Source organism: Phragmites australis, chromosome 23 (genome assembly GCF_958298935.1).
Source record: "Phragmites australis chromosome 23, lpPhrAust1.1, whole genome shotgun sequence".
NCBI lineage: Eukaryota > Viridiplantae > Streptophyta > Magnoliopsida > Poales > Poaceae > Phragmites > Phragmites australis.
Window position 1 is genome coordinate 917,445 of NC_084943.1, and position 16,975 is coordinate 934,419.

General features: G+C 43.2%; 1 protein-coding gene across 1 annotated transcript; it reads left to right on the forward strand.

Annotated features, from left to right (window-relative positions):
* Positions 1–9,913: 9,913 nt before the first annotated feature.
* Positions 9,914–13,824, forward strand: LOC133906486 (stem-specific protein TSJT1-like). Its single transcript, XM_062348410.1, has 5 exons — positions 9,914–10,275; positions 12,431–12,671; positions 12,769–12,889; positions 13,127–13,236; positions 13,514–13,824. Exons 1-5 carry the CDS (start codon positions 10,073–10,075, stop codon positions 13,547–13,549), a joined length of 711 nt encoding a protein of 236 aa, XP_062204394.1. The 5' UTR covers positions 9,914–10,072; the 3' UTR covers positions 13,550–13,824.
* The last annotated feature ends 3,151 nt before the right edge of the window (positions 13,825–16,975 follow it).

Here is a 16,975-nt window from a genome sequence, read left to right on the forward strand (position 1 = left end):
CCTATCTATGTATGTACCACTGTCAGTATTAGCCTAGATAGTAACCAACAGCTGTAGACCCGAAAAGTACTCTCTCAAGACCAAAATAAGTGTCAGATTTAGGTTACGTACAACTATCTGTTTTGAACTTTAGCTATAAATTATTTTTTATGTATTGAGTTTAGATACTTAAAAATAACACGAGTAGATTTGTCTTAAAAAGTATTTTTATAATAGTATATTTTTTCTATATTTTATCAATATATTATAAAAATAATAGTCAAAATTGTATTTTAGGAATCATGTCGATATCCAAAACAACACTTATTTCGAATTAACTTTAGATATGTCTCTTACCAAGTTGCTCTTTTTATGTATTAAGTTTGAATACTTAAAAATAACACGAGTAGATTTATCTTAAAAAGTACTTTTATAATAATATATTTTTACTATGTTTTACCAATATATTAAATAATAATAATAAAAGTTATATTTTAAAATAATATCGATATCTAAAACAACACTTACTCCAAATTAACTTTAGATGTGCCTCTTGCCAAGTTGCTCTTGCCTTTTTATGCATGAATTTTGGTTCAGACAAGCTGATAAAACTTCGTGTAAGAAAAGGACCACATCAGTATGACCCGCCATAGATGGGAGCAAGCAAGCAGTCTTCATCAGTTTGATTCCTTTGCAGTGTACCTGTACCACTAGTTAAACACCACGAACACAATCGGGAGAACCTAAAGAAAATTCAGAACGGCACTGAATCACATGGCTAGATTCTCTCTGCAGTCCAGAAGTCGTGCAAAAAAATCGCAAATTGTGGCTCGCGGTTTATCCAATGCTGTGGGCGCCCGTTGGTTTGTGTATAAGAAATACTAGTACTTTGACCTGTTTGTTCAGTACAGGTCTGATTAACCAAATGCTCACTCTAGAAGCTTCTTGTAAAAGTACAGCATTGAGACGATGAAAGAGGAAAAACTTGAAATGGACTTCTCAAACTTTAGAAACTAGTATATTTTTCCAATGGAAGAGAGATTCTGCTAAATGTTCATAGGCGTATTACTATCATGTAGAACAAGATGCTCAATGCAAGGCGGACCTCCAGCTAACCAAGCCGCCGAGCTCCCCATAACCATAGCATGTTGGGGATGCCACTTCATTTTGATCTCTCGTTCCTTCTGATTCCTGAATTCTAACGCTACTATTACCACCCATCAACCTCTTGGCATCCCTCATGATATTTGCATGCAACGACGACCTGCCCAGGCCATCGGAAGAGACGCCAAGAACTCGTGCCACGCAGTCTGATTTCATCACCGCCGGTCCACCGAAATACTGCAACAAGGAGAGGCCCTTGGGACAAGCACAGTTGAATAGGAGTAGCCGGCACGAGACCAAGACTTTGCCATTGTCATCACGGATGACTACTCCGGCTCCAGATCCACGGCCATGTAAGGGGAGAATGATCATTGCTGCTGTTTAAGGCCTATTTGATCTATAGTTGATTTTTTCTACATCCAAAAAGTGGTTTGTAACCTGTGGTGGGATTTACTTTTTGCACCTCCAACTTTTTCAGTGCCCTGGAAACTTAGTTAACAGCGAATTTGGAGCATGTCGACGTGTGGTTAGGGATTAGGGTTCGGGAGGTCTCTGGCTTTAGAGGGATAGCCTGAGCGATAGTTAGACCGGTGGTGGCGTGGAGGTACAGAGAGACGGTGCTAGCAGCATGGGTGGCAGAAGAGCGCTAGGTGAGGTTGGCGACGGGCATGGATCCGAAGATAAGGAGCTCATCGTTGTGGCCTGGGTTGAAGAGAGAGGGAGGGTTTCATTCACCAATCCAAGTTTGAATAAAGAAGATTCACATTGGATTCAAATCTAACGGTCACAGATCATCGACTGGTATGTCTTCACAAATCAGTCGCCTGAAGGTTAGCATCTCATTTTGTTCTTCTACTCGCGTCTTACGCATGAGCAACTAAAAAGATATGGCTAGATTTGTTTTTGGTAGCCAAAGTAAAGTGCTGATTTCGATAAATTGGCATCACTTGAAGTGATTTGATGGAGTGTACTTCCACCATTTACCTAGAGGAGCACTAAGTGATTTGATGGAGATGTTTTCTTTTGTTTAGGTTGCTTGTAAGTAAAATAGATGAAACAGCCTAATGGCCTTCAAAGAGAAGTGTCTGCCACCAATACTGAGCGCCACTTGTCGATGATTCGTCGCTCCTTGGTCACCCCAGGAATATTCTTAAGATTCCTTTTGTTTCGACAAATTAACAAGGTGTGCTTGATGTAACATGCATGCCACTTCATCTAGCTCCCCGTGTTTTGCTTTACTCCGTTTCTATTGTTTATATGATACTAATTAAGCAGCATACATCATGGCATACGTAAGCTCGTTTTTAAAAATATATATATAGTTCACTCACTAACAATCATATTGAATACTTGAGGTCAAAATAATGGAGTATATTTATTGTGCTTACGAGGTATGAACGTAGTCTGATAGCGATAGATAAAAGAAAAAACCCATCTAACCCCTCAAGTTTGATTGTGTGGCCATATAACATCCAAAAAAAGAAAAGGTCTATTCAACCTTTTTACCTTGTAAAATCAGGTCAATTAACCTTATATGGAGGTTTTGAAGGTGGTTTCATCACCATGGTAACTAACATGGATGTCATATAGCGATGATCGTTTAAAAATGTTTTAAATAGTGGAAAGTATATTTTTTTCGTTACCTCTTTTCTCTCCCCTCAATTTTTTTCCTTTAGTCGTTAACATAAAATAACTCCAACTATTTAAAATAAATAAAAAAGTGGCTGCCACATCATCACCCTGTGGCAGCACCTATTATAAAAAGATGTGAAATAAAGGAATAGGAGAAGAAAATGGTAGGTAAAAAAAAAATAAACTTCCCACTATTTAAATTTTTTTAATCACCGTGTGGCAGCCATGTCAGCTACCAAGGTGGAGAAACCACCTTCAAAACTATCAGATGGGGTGTATTGATCTGGCTTTGTAACGTTTGGGTATTAGATAGATATTTTGTTTCCTTAGGAGTTACATGGCCTCACCATTAAACTTTGGAGGTTAGTTTGGACTTTTTCCACAGATAAAAGAAGTAATGGAGATCGAGACAGTGAAATTCGTCTGTTCATCTTTAGTGTTTGTATATTTTTAACAAGAGTTAAAACTTCTCCAATACCAATGTAGTAATGTACCTAGAAGGGAAATTTGTAAGTACGCAATATTTATAGATACGAGATATATCTCATGGAAACAGTACCAAATTAGGATAATACAGCCTGCAGCTTTGCTTTCCTCTATGGCCGGAGTAATGAACGTAGTACCATGCCTTGTATTGATGTATAATTTTGTACATAAATTTAGCAATTCTTGCAAGTATATACTGTCTGAAGCAGGCCCTTTTTTCCCCTTAGTTCGCTCTGCTATCTGAAAGTTGTATGTGTTTATCTGTTTGCTCACAGAAAAAAAAAACTTTCTACCATATGCAACCATACATGGTGTTTTCTGAATTTATTGTTTCCACTGCACGGGGTAAGCTCTCATGCATGTCCACCAACAAACCAGATTGGTTCTCCGTAGTAATTTGATTCACTCTGGCTGCTGATTCATTGAAATAGACTTCTTTGATATGAACATATGTCATTATATGTCTTCGTGCAGTCCGGCACTTAGGGATACAAGTGGATATCTAATAGTAATCACCATTTAATTTATTTTTTCTTTAGCTTAGTTAGATGCAATTAGATTTTTAATTTCTTTTTTTAGTTTTGAATCGACTATTGACAAAAAAATATATAAAACTTGCATTCCTACCGGCACTGCTTAAGTTGTCCTGACAATAATTATGCTGACTCGAATGACAGATGAGTAGATGACTCGCCTCTGTCGTTGTGGGCACCTAACAGTGACTTGTTTGATTTATCCACGTGTTTTGTTCTTGAATTTATACCACCAGCGACGTCTCCAATACCCCTCACTTCAGGGGTGGAACCCGGTCCAGGCAGACTAGGTTTCAGCATGGGGATTCTGCCCAAATTTCTATTATATTTACTATGTAAATAGTATAGTTTTTTTAGCTCAGTCTAAATTTGAATGGGTCAGCTTGGGGCTTGGCGCATGGCTGGTTCCGCCCCCGCCTCACTTCTATGGTGTTGGATCTTGATTCCCTGCAATGATTATTATATTTATTCTTTCATTTTCTGTTTTTTTTTTTGAATCGATGACACCAGTTCTGCCGATTTTGTTATAGAAGAATAGAGTTATCTTAGCTTATAAGAGAAACTGGGCTCAAAAATCACACAACAACGTGGTTAATTAGAGGGAAAACTAAAAAAAACCTCAACGACAGGATAATGGATGTGACAACAAAGCACCACACCATATATTCAAAATCCTAAGAAAACTAGTTCGCCTTAGGTCATCATTACCAAGCTCACCTGGAGAGGTAGCAGCTCCGATTTCCATTGGCAAATCTCAACCACTGCATTGTCCTCGTCTCCGAAGAAGTAGCAAACTCAACGAATCCAGTGTGGTCCCGTCATCAATTTAGCCAAACAAGGCCAGCTAAGCTCAGCACCACCACTAAACTATCCACACGGAAGGACCTCTAAGACAATGCCTCTAAAGAAGACACGACATTGAGAATACCGCTGTCGCTCGTCCAGAATCCCAGATATGGGTTTTCACCCGAAAAATCCTCTAGGTAGGGGGGAAGCACCATGAAGATACTTCCAAGGAGGTTAGCGGTGCCCAAAAGCGGCACCGTCATTGGCATCGACAGCAAGCCAGGCTAAGATTTCGACTGTAGCTCCCAATCCCCACCCTCCACGTAAACAAACTCTGCCACCGACACCTCACAGATGCGCCGCCCACATGGCCATTGCCAGCTGCTAGGCTCCCCACGGGCACGATCTGGGGGAAGGAGACAAATCGACAAAGGGGAGGAGCACAGTGGAAATAGTAGGCTGTGATGAGCAACGTTGCGAGGCCGGGAGCGGCGACAGTGGAACGCAGCAAATGACAATGATGACGAGGGCCACTGGCATCCATCAGCCTTCGCACGACAACGTGGCACTTGGTGGTGGCGATGACCACGGTGAGCGGGAGCACTGTGGATAGGGAGGATGGGCCCACCCCCCGCAGCGCGACTGCCCTACGTCCACCACGGCCACACAAAAACAGTCACCGTTGTCACCAAACTTCACCATGGAGACGAATGATGACCACACCGCTGGGTTGTCCGGCCAGCCCCGCGGCTGGCCCCTCCCCGAGGCACCTGACTTCATCCACGGCGAGCCCAGCCTTGGTCGATGGTCTCCACCATCAAGACCGATCTGTCGGCCTACTTGGATGCCCAACTTCGCCCGGATCTAGTCCCTATCGCCCAAAAGAGGTTGTCTCCAAGCAGATCTACCCGGATCTGACTAACCTCGAGTGAATCTGGCTGGCCTGGCCACCGCCGTCGATGCTGCAACTCACCATCGCGACGGAAGGAGAAGCAGCCCCACCACCACCATCCTTGCAACTTCACAGGCTTCTGGCGGCATGCTCGGGTAGCAGCGAGAAGGAGAGGAGGGAAGAGGGCTAACGGCGGCTAGCTTGGAGCCCGCCCGAGCCACCCCTAGGAGCGATGCGGGGGTTTTTCAAGATTCCCTCAGGTCAATACAAATAGTTCTGGCTTGCTTACCTCTTTCATTTTATGTTAGTGTACAAGTAGCCATAGTTATGTGAATCCAACGGGATTGAGATGTTGTTGTAGTGCTAAGTCGTTTTTCTGACACGGCATTACATAGGAAAAAGGAGTGAGCTTGGTGCTCTATCAGAGAGCTTTCAATAATACATATCAGCTAGCTATAAAATTATCCATATCACATTTTTGTCTAAGTGGAGGAGAAAGGTGAAGAAGACAGAGAAAAATAACTTTTAATCTATAAATAGACTATAACACATAAAGCATTAAATATAAGACAAAAGGTTCATGCTGATTAGTTGAGAGAGAATATGGATGGGTTGACTAATTAAAATTTTAATTGTGCTATAGACCAACTATTAGAGAGATAAACTTTTACATTGTCTATAGATATCGTAGAAGAAATAATAAATAACAACTAGCTACACTGTTAGATGTTGGAGACGCTCTTAGAGCATATCCAAGAGAGTCTCTAAAACTCACTCTCAATATCATCATATAGGGAGTCTTCCCAATAAAATTTACTCCCTAAATCTTCTTTCTCTCTAACAGACTCCTAATACTCATTCCCTATATTTCCTCTTATATGTCACCGATGAGTGGATCCTACCCATCATCTCTCTCCCCTCTCTTTTCTCCGTCTGCATGCAGAAGCCACGCATCACGTGGCTGAGCTCACCTGCGCTCATTTTGACGTCGTCCAGTGCTGTGAAGCCCCTCGTCTCTGCCTCCTCCCGCTGCCTACCGACGTCGTCAGCCTGCTATCAAGAAACCTGAGCGACTGGCCTTATCCTCCTGTAGTGGCTCTCCCTGCTCTTCTCTCTCTCATTTGCTCTCTCAGCTGAACCATGGAAAGTAGCAGTTTCCCTCCTCCTCTACCTCTTCTCTAACCAGATCCACATCATACAACTACTGCAAGCTCCTACCTTCCCCGGCGTCCGTGTTTCCTCTGCCATCGAGTGAACCGAGCACGCGATTGTCTACTCCAACGCCGGTCATGGTAGGGCACTTGACTCCACCACCGAGAAATCCCACGGCCACCAGGCCCTCTCCGGCATCGTCCAGTGCAGCCGCTCCTCTGCTCAAGTCAGTGCGCAGCCCAAGCTAGAGTCTTCCTTTCTCGAGCCATGCATTGCAGCAAGGCTTCGCCACCGAGGAAGCTCGCTGCCGCTTGCAGTCCCGTGCAGACGAGGGGGTGGGCCCAGGGTTGGTCGAGTATTTTTGGGAGGGAGGAGGCGCTCCCCAAAAGTAGAGAGCGAGATGGGTGATTTTGGAGATTGGTAAATATTGGAAGTGGTATTAGGGAGCTGTTGGAGCTGTATTTTATGGTGAAATTTCCTAAATTTGACTATAGGAGGTGAGATTTGGAGACTCTTGAAAATGCTCTTAGTCGGTATATGTGTAACCAGGTGGTTTATTATGGCCACTGATTAGTGCGTGGTGTGGGATTGCCGTCAGCTATATTTTTGATGGGTTATATCAAAAAAAAAATTAGGGGACTATCCCTTGTGTGTTTTTGAGTGAGGGGTTAACATTGTTTTGCCTGCAAATAGAGCTTTTAGTTGTGTGTTGCATTATGATGAGTAAATTTTATAAAACTATAATTATCTGCACCTAATTATCACAAAACTATAATTTCTGAAACGAATTTTACAAAACTACAAATACTTATGCCTCTAGTAACATAAAACTACATTTTTTTTGCACCAAACTATATTTTTTGCGTTTCATAAAACTACAACTATTTTGCACAAACTAGTTGTAGTTTTATGTTACTAGGGGCACAAGCACTTATATTTTTATGAAACTCGTTTAAGAAGTTATAGTTTTGTGATAGTTATGTGTAAATAGTTGTAATTTTGTAAAATTTACTCCATTATGATTAACATCAAATAATGGGTTAACAATCTTTTGCCAGCAAATAGAAGTGAAGTAGCCCCTCCATTTCTTTTTACACAAGGCATACTAAGATTTAGGAAAGTCTTTTAATATATATTTTGATCATTAATTTCTCTTACGATATATTATCAATTAGCGGAGTGACCCACGTAATTGCGCGGCTAGTATAAGAATCCAACTATGCATACCATTGTATCATCCTGACTTTAACATCAATTTATGCTTTACCTTACCATCTTCTTTCTGTCACTAGTATGTCTGCCTAACATAACAACACTTTTATTTTTTTGGCACCATATTGTCCCTCTTTACTCTATTTCATGTAGATCCTGCTTCGTAAGAAATTATTCTTGTTTTTCTTTACTATTTCAATAGAAAAACTTTTCTTTTTGTTGGGAGGTCACGCTCCATCATCTGCACGGTCTACAGCCTGCGCCTTTACTATTGCCTTCCTAATGCCGCGACTTGAGCTACACAGTTCAAGCCCAATTTAGTGGAGCCTATATCCTCATGTACCATTTCACTCTCGTGTTCTGCTTTGCAGATTAGTGGCTTCATTGGTGTTCCTTGTCGCTAGCAAACGTTGCGGTTTCACCACCAACAATTTGCAGACTACATTTTGCTCTGCCACCTGGCTAACATCATGACCTCGAGTTACAGGGTCCAAGCCCAGTGTAGCAGCACCTGTAAGACTGTATCCTCCCAACCGATCCTAATACGTCATATATTTTAAAACGGAAGAAATACAATATAACTAGAGCGGATCACTTCCTTAATAATTGGAAAAAAGTGGAGCACAACTCTCTTGATACGGCAATTGCGACGTGTTAACCAAGAGGTGGTGTGGGGGTGTTATTGAACGTTCGTGCAAACTGCGGAGGCAGTAAGCACTGCAGGGAAGAAACGTGCCGAACCTCTGCACAGAGCTATTGTTGAGGATAAATAGCACGATTGAGTAAATGCCACTTGTAAAAGATTTCATGAGTACATTCGCCATTACCATTTCCTGCCTTTTTTTTTTCAGGAAGTACGTGACAATCCATGGCCACGGGTGCTGAAGATGTGTGTGCCGGCAATGTCTGCATCGACGAGGCCAAATCGCCGGTGGACCATGGCCGTTGGTGCTTGCCTTTCTTCTCCGCGTGGAAACGAAAAGGGACGTGTCACACGCAAGAAATCGCACGCAATGCATCCGGCACCGTCACCGCCTCCTGCATCACTTGGCTTGCCTTCCTCCTCCCGCGCTCCGGCAAGACTCCTCCATGCGTTTTCTTCCTCGCCTCATCGAGGTGGCCAGCCTCCATTTCTTGCATCCGTTTCTTCTGATATGTTTCAGGAAAAGATTATACTACCAACAGCGGCGGATCCCCAAGCCACCACTACCGGCCGCCACTCCACTATAGACTTTCCTCCAGCTCCCCTTCATTCTTTTTGCAAGATAAGGAAAAAAAAAGATGAGATGAAGGCGTATGAAAAAAAAGATAAACTCCCTCTATAATTTCGCTGAGTCCACAACTACGTAAGAATCCATAATATACCATATCGAAATGCGTGCACTCCGTAGTCTCGTACCCCTGGCCATGGGTTAGACGGTAAGACACGATCCATACCAGCAAAGTAAATTAAGAATATTGGCATTTGACACGTCCATGCTCACGAGATCTTTGTTGTTTTAAGCTTAACCAAGGTGCAAAAAGGGAATCGTATATGTATATATGTGTGTGTGTGTGTGTTTTTGTGTGTGTCTATATATATATATATATATATATAGGAAAACTAGTATGTACTCCTGGGTGTATGTACTCCCACGTCTCATATACCACTTTTACACGTGTGTTATACTTCTTTATCACTTTAAATATACTTCATTAGTAATTATAAGATACTACAATACAAATCCCACGAAAATTTTTATGAAATTCCATGATTTTTATCATAATTTGCGTATATACTTCTTTTATGTATAAAAAAGAGTATATAGCAAAAATGAAAGGCTAACATTGAATTTTTTTTCATACAACTCATATTGGAGTATCTTAGAATTAGTATTAGAGTATACTAAAAATGATAAAAGAGTATAAAGTGTTTGTTTAGGTGGTATATTGCATGTGGGAGTACATACTCTAGGGGTATAGAATAGGTGTCCTATATATATATACATGTATATATATATATATACATGTATATATATATACATGTATATATACATGTGTATATATATATGTATGTATATATATATATATGTGTGTATGTATATATAGTTGAAGGGTTAGTGACAAGGAAACACAAGATGACAGATGGGTCCACGCCATCAACCAAAACAGGCGGCTATATAAATCACCTCGCCTTCTCCTCCATCGATCCCTGCATCCATTGTGAGGGATCCATCCGATCCAAGGAGATTAGTGGTAGGACTAGTCGTTAGCTCAGCGTAGGTGTTTGGGTTACTTGATTAGGTGAAGTGTGAAGATGTTGGCGGTGTTCAGCGGCGAGGTGGTGGAGGTGCCGGCGGAGCTGGTGGCGGCCGGCAGCCGGACGCCGTCGCCCAAGACGCGGGCGTCGGAGCTGGTGAGCCGCTTCCTGGGCAGCGCGGAGCCGGCCATGTCGATGCAGCTCGGCGACCTCGGACGCCTCGCATACTCCCACGCCAACCAGGCGCTCCTCCGCCCAAGGTAAACACTCTAGTGGCATGGTCCCATGGATGGAGTATTATTCTTTCTTTTCGCTTCATCATCAGCTAAAAAGTAGTGATCTTTAACGTTGCCTCAATTCTGCAAGATCTAAGGACGGATAGGAAGTTGCGCTCATAAACTTGAAATTGATTAGGCGGCTAAATTCGATTTTTAGCGGATTAATCGAACAGATACGAATCTATGGTTGACACCCACTTCTGTCAATAATTGGGCATATTTTTTTTGCCCTTGTCAGAGGACATGCAAGTTGCTTTCCAAGGAGGAAGTGAGCGATGATAAATACTGTTTTCTGATCCATTTCCAGTAGCTGTAGGACCAAGCTACCTACTCTCCTTCACTTATCGTTTCGGACTTAATCGTGAGCCACAAAAATTAGCCAGGAAATGACAGGAAACTTGGATTCGCAGGTCACGGTTGTTCCGGTGAGATTTTCACATTACACCACATGATTTTATCTGTAGTTTCAGGCCCTGTTTATTTATTTATTCTGATAATTGATTCAGTCCAAAAAGCAAAAGCAAAAAACAAAGACACAATATAAAAGCTGATTATCACAATTCAAAAGTCAATTTATACTATAAAATCCTACAATCCACAATTTGATAAGAATAAGATTCCATAGAATCTATATATTAAACTGGATTCTTATAATCTAAAGCTAAAACAAATATAAGTAGAAAAATCATAAGAGATGAACAAAGGCAGTATTAATCAGGTGTCTTGCCTTTGCCTTGTGCTACGACATCTAGATCTCTCTACCCATGGTGACTAGCTATCGTTGGTTGATTTCTAAGGTTACCTGTGTGAAATGGTTGGTGACTGTTAACGCTAGTTACGCGCACAATAAACTAACTAATCAGGTTAAGGTTAAAGAACAAATAGATCTTAGCTAGATACAATATTCTCAATAATGTTGGTAGTAGCTTCTGAAAGACTTGTGCAAGAAGAAGGTAACTCGGGCCTTGGATGGTCCGAGGTAGGCTTCAAAATGCCTGTCTTCCTGTAGGATACATTTATGCTTGATTTCGTTGTTTTTTCTATTGATTTTTGCAAGTCATAAACAAACAACAATATACACGAATATCGTTAAGGTTAGTATTAATAATTAATAATAATGATAAATAATCAATAATATATTAAGAGAATACAATGCTAATAGGTGCGCATAATGAGTGAATTAGTCACGACCAGATAAGAAAGAACGGGAAGAAAGTGAGTGCTCAATTTTTATGTTGACGTGGACATTAAAATATCATGTGTATTTGTGAAAGAAGGCCTTGTTTTCGAGAAACAAAATGCTAATAAAAGGAGGCTTTCCCCTCGTAGAGTGAAATTTGCTCGTCCACATCATACCACCTTCCACAGACATGGTGTCAACTGATTTGCCAACAAACGGGCCTCGTATTCTCCGGTAGGCGGCTACGGGAAGATCAATGAGCTGCATAATTGTCATTTAAGAAAAGTGACAAGTCTATGAAATGTTCAGATTTTTACCAGAAAAAAAAAACGGACTCATGAGAGCATTGGGCCACTTTAATTTAATCTCTCATTGTAGTTGTCATTGCACTAATCATTCACACGGTGCACTTGGTAGTCACTGGTCAGTTGGGAACCCGGCTTTGCTGCCCACAGATCTGAAGAAAGGAAAGAAGCACTAGTGGCCCAGATCCCCCAGATGGTCTGATTGCTCTGTGCGAGTGTGCTCTGATCCTGTCAGTACTAGGCAGATTCACTGAAGGAGTAGCATCCAAGGAACATTTCCACTCCTTTACTCCATTCATTTTTGCTTTTTAGTACTTACTCAGTAACATCTTAGCCCTTTTTGAACAAATTCAAAGAAAAGGACAAATGTAAGCATCCTAATCCTCGATGTAATGTGTATCTTTGCATCAAGTCATTGATGTTGCACCTAATTGTGCATACTGAACTCTGAAGGATCATATCCTCCTTCAGTCATTCGAGAATAGCTGAAACTGCTAAACACCAAACATACCAATGCTGTTCAGCATTCCATTCTCGCAGTTTTCAAGACTTCATCTTCATAATTTTGGTCATAGTAGTTGTGTGGTACCATGACGATGCATGCACCGCCCATCAGTCGCTAAGTGACGACATAAAATTGTTTTGTGTTCAGGTCCTTCGCCGCAAAGGACGAGATCTTCTGCCTGTTCGAGGGGGTGCTGGACAACCTTGGCAGGCTGAGCCAGCAGTACGGGCTGTCCAAGGGAGCCAACGAGGTGGTCCTCGTCATCGAGGCGTACAAGACGCTCAGGGACCGGGCGCCATACCCCGCCAGCTTCATGCTCTCGCAGCTCACCGGCAGCTACGCCTTCGTGCTCTTCGACAAGTCCACATCCTCGCTGCTTGTGGCATCTGTAAGTCAGTTGCTCAGCACTTGCATGATTACTGCAGTAGTGCATGGTGATTTGGTTTATCTATCTTATCTCTTGTGCTGGGATTCGTTGTGTTTAGGATCCCGAGGGTAAGGTGCCGCTGTTCTGGGGGGTAACTGCTGACGGCTGCGTTGCCTTCTCTGACGACATTGGCATGCTTAAAGGATCATGTGGCAAGTCACTTGCGCCTTTTCCGCAAGGTAACGCGATCTCATTAAGCAATGTCAGATCATATCTTGACTTCTGTGTTGCCATGACCGAGTCCTCTAACCTTGAAAAAAAAGGAATCTCTGAAAATGTTGCCAACCACTGCACATCAAGCTTTAAAGATGAAACTTTCTGTACAACATTTGTTTGAAGAGATGCAAATATCTGTCTTATATATTTGTTGAGCAGTTTTCTGTAGTCCTTTTCACTAATCTCATGCTGGGCTGCAGGTTGCTTCTACTCTAATGCTCTTGGAGGCTTGAAGTGCTATGAGAACCCAAAGAACAAGGTCACTGCTGTTCCTGCAAACGAAGAAGAAATTTGTGGTGCAACTTTCAAGGTAAAAAGAAATTGGTTTTGTTATTTCCTGAAGAAGGATTTAGTTTTATCGTGGTTCGTCAGAGATGCATGATCATGCCGCATCTAGTGTCGGATTCAAATGACGCAATTTACTAGCCAGAATGAGTAGGAAAACATAATTGAAGAATAGGGCAATTAGGCATCCTGTTGCTTGGTTGCTTAAACCATATGGCAGAAATTTCACCTGAACTCTTGTAGCATTTCTCTGATGCACACATAAGTATTAAGTGTTAACCCACATGAATTTCTATGTGCAGGTAGAAGGCTCTACCATCCTCACAGCACTGCATTAGAAGGAGATTTCGGTCGATCTGCAGGCGTCGTTGGGCAAGCGAACCTTTGTACATGGTGGTGTAACATAATGACAAGGCATGCAACTGACCTGTGTCATCTTTCATAAAAAAGAAGTGCCGCCAACGTGGCAAGCACTTCAGTGTTGTCGGCTGTGCGTGTATCTGCATCCCTAGCTGTTCAAGTTTAATGCAACTTCACAGTTCAGACCGGGTGCAATCAGTTGCGTGAAGTTCTGTAATCTCCAGCAAATAAGTTCTATTTCTGCATTGTCTTAGCCTCTTAGTCTCTGTGATGGTATCTGATGGATGTAGATACTTGCTAGCTCCTGGTTTGTGCAACGTCTTTGTCACTGTGATGCCGTTGCTGTTGGACTTGCTGAACCGGTCACCGTCGGCCTGTCCGCCACTGCGGCGGCGGCGGCAGTGGGAAGCTGTGCACCATCGTCGTCGTCAGGAAGCCACTGCCGAATCAGCCGCAGCGTCTGCTCTACCATAGAGGGGCCGAGGCAGCCGTGGTCACCACCAGATGAACAATGATACTCATGCGAAGCTTGGAGAAAAGAAAAGCTAACCACTATACGTGCACGTATGATGCTTGCCGCCGCAGAGAGGCCGCAGGACTTGGTGTTCTGGTTAGAGCCAGGGAAGAGAAGGCGTGCGGATCTGGATACGGCATTGCTGACGCTGAGAAGATGCGCCGCCAGATCCATTGCCGGTGGGCGCGACAGTGCGTGTAGGGGAAGCAGGAGGTGTCCGAGGAGACCGTGATGGACGGGCGCCTCCTGGTCGGCTTCGCCGGCAAACGCTCTGGCCCGGCGACCGAGCTGGTGGTTATTTGTGCAAGGAGGTGACCGGGATGCGAGTGGAGGACGCTGACAGGTTGACCATAGTATTTGTCACCACCTGCATGTCAAACCGGTTTCCACGTCAGTGCAAAACCACGATGAAATCTACTCGAGAGCATAATTTGCCCGATTTTCAATAGTTCAAGGTGTTGTATATCTGGTATTGAAGTTGAGGGAGGAAAATCGAACTCGAGCAAAAGTCAAAGAGGCAAAATAGATTTTTTCCCTTTCTTTTAGGAAAGGTCCAATGAATATTGCCGAGTCAACCTGGACGTAAATGGACCAAACCGCCTTGTAGGCCTAGCCCAACTAGGACTTGAGGCAGAGCAGGCCAGCTCTTGTGACGTCTAAACCATCAGCAGCATTTCTAATCTAGTCGGCTATACCGAAGGATCAGGAATATGGTTCGGAATTTGGATACGGCATCGAACGAAGCTGCGACCTTCAAAAATTCACTGCAACTGATTCACCGCACCGAACCGAAGCCGATTCACTGATTTTTGTGGTTTTTTCGGTGTTTGGTGTTCGGTGCAGTTGCTGTTTCCATGTTGTTCGGTTTGCAGTGATCGGTGCGGTTTCCATGTTGCGAAAGCCAAACCGCCGAGGCAATCAATGTATTCCGCGCCCACCTAAGGGCGTGTTTGGATCGCTGTATCAGCTGATGCTTGTATCCGCTCGTGCTGGTATCCGCGTATACGCTCAAGCAGATGGGTGTTTGGTTGCCGTGACCACCGGTTCCAGCATGCATCCGCTCGTACATAGAGACGCTCAAACGCTGCATCCGTTCATGCGCCCAAATCGGCCGTTGCTCTTGTGCAGGTTGGCGGAATGCAGTAAAGGATGTGCTAGGCCCACTTGTCAACGGCAGTGAATCTCCTCATGCAATCTCAAATTTAGCCTTCCAAACACAAACTCAAATTCAACCTGCATCCGTAGATCCAACCAACCAAACACTCTTCTTTTCTAAAATACAGCTCTCCTCAGTCTGCTTCCCCTCATCCAGAATATACAATGCAGCTATACGAGACACCATGCAGATAACCAAACATACCTAAAAAACCACCGCAGCGTCCGACCAGCAAGTGACCCATGGCACAACTCATCCTATACGAAGCAAATTCTACAGGATCCTATCCTATAAAAGATCCTCTCTACTGTGATAACATATGTCTACTCTTTCTCTCTCCTATTTAGCCTAACAATTAGATCACATAATAAATAACATAAATATGATCTCACACGAATCTATCTGAACCAATTCTATAATTTGCTTCTCATCCCGTAGCCTATCAACTTCACAGGCTACAAACTCCCTCACCCCTTAGGCCCTCACCTAACCGGCCAACCCTAACAAGTGGCCAATCGCACACCAGCGCTCGGCGGTGGCGATGCATCTCGCGGGTGCGGGCACGACATGGCGTCGGTGACTTCGGCCAGTACAAAGGCGGCGGCAACCGAGTGGCGCATGACCCTCTCTCAGTTCTCTTTCTTTCCAATTCGCTCTCAGTTTTCACCATTTGTTTGCTAGATTTGAATCACCGGCTGTTTGTATGCTGTTTCATTTTGCGTGAGTTTTAGGTGGGGGACAATGATGAAAGCCTTGCAAACTGCTCCAAGATTGTTTTGTTGCTTGACAAATCGTCTACCAATGAAGGTCTAAAATGAATTATGGTGGAAACCCGAAAACCGCATCGAATAAACCGAAACCGAAATGTGCGGTTTTTGTGTTTTTTTCAACAGCTTCGGTTTGTAGTTTTTGGAAACCACCGAAGAACCTGAAGAAACCAAACCGAAGAACCCGAAGAAACCGAACCGAAGAACCTGAAGAAACCGAATGCCCAGGCCTAGACTTCCTCGTAAAACTTTTGTTGTTCCTGTTGTAAACGCGTTTTTACTCGGCCGGATCGCCTCGCCGTAAACGCGTTTTTACTCGGCCGTGATTCCCGCCATCTTCGCCCAGACAGCTCTCAGTTTTGTTCCATGGAGATGAGTACGTCGAGGCACTGCAACTTACATATTCCATGGAGATGAGTACGTACTGTTCTTTTACTCTAAATAACTTCAATAAACATTTCATAATTAATCTCTCCCCCTTCCTTTTTCAGACGAAAAATGTCTCATTATCTTACGGAGCTGGATCGGAGGAGACGCGTGCACGTCAAATCACTTGCTGCTACCCTGCTAGTGCTGTAGCAAGCCACTTTCTGCTAGTGCTTTGTTGATACGGACATGGTGAATTTGAGCAGCTAGAGCTAGCCCAAGTTCGGTGAACGAGCTCATGTCTGTGTCGCTCCATGCCACAAGTGTAACAGTCATTTTCGTCCTTCCCTTTGTAGTCTGCTCATAAGTGAGCATGCATTAATGTCCTTGTCCTAATAGCCCTTGCCTCGATCTAATCAATAATTCAGAAAGCTTACATGTAGACCACTGCATCATTGCATGTGCTCGTGCATGCCTAGAATGTCTTGTGAACATGCATGGGACGGGGCTACCTAGCTAGCTCTCCAGAGTTTCAACATAAGTAGCAACGTTTATGAGAGGATTTGTCATCACAAGATAGTCGGTGCAACAGTCCTCTTAA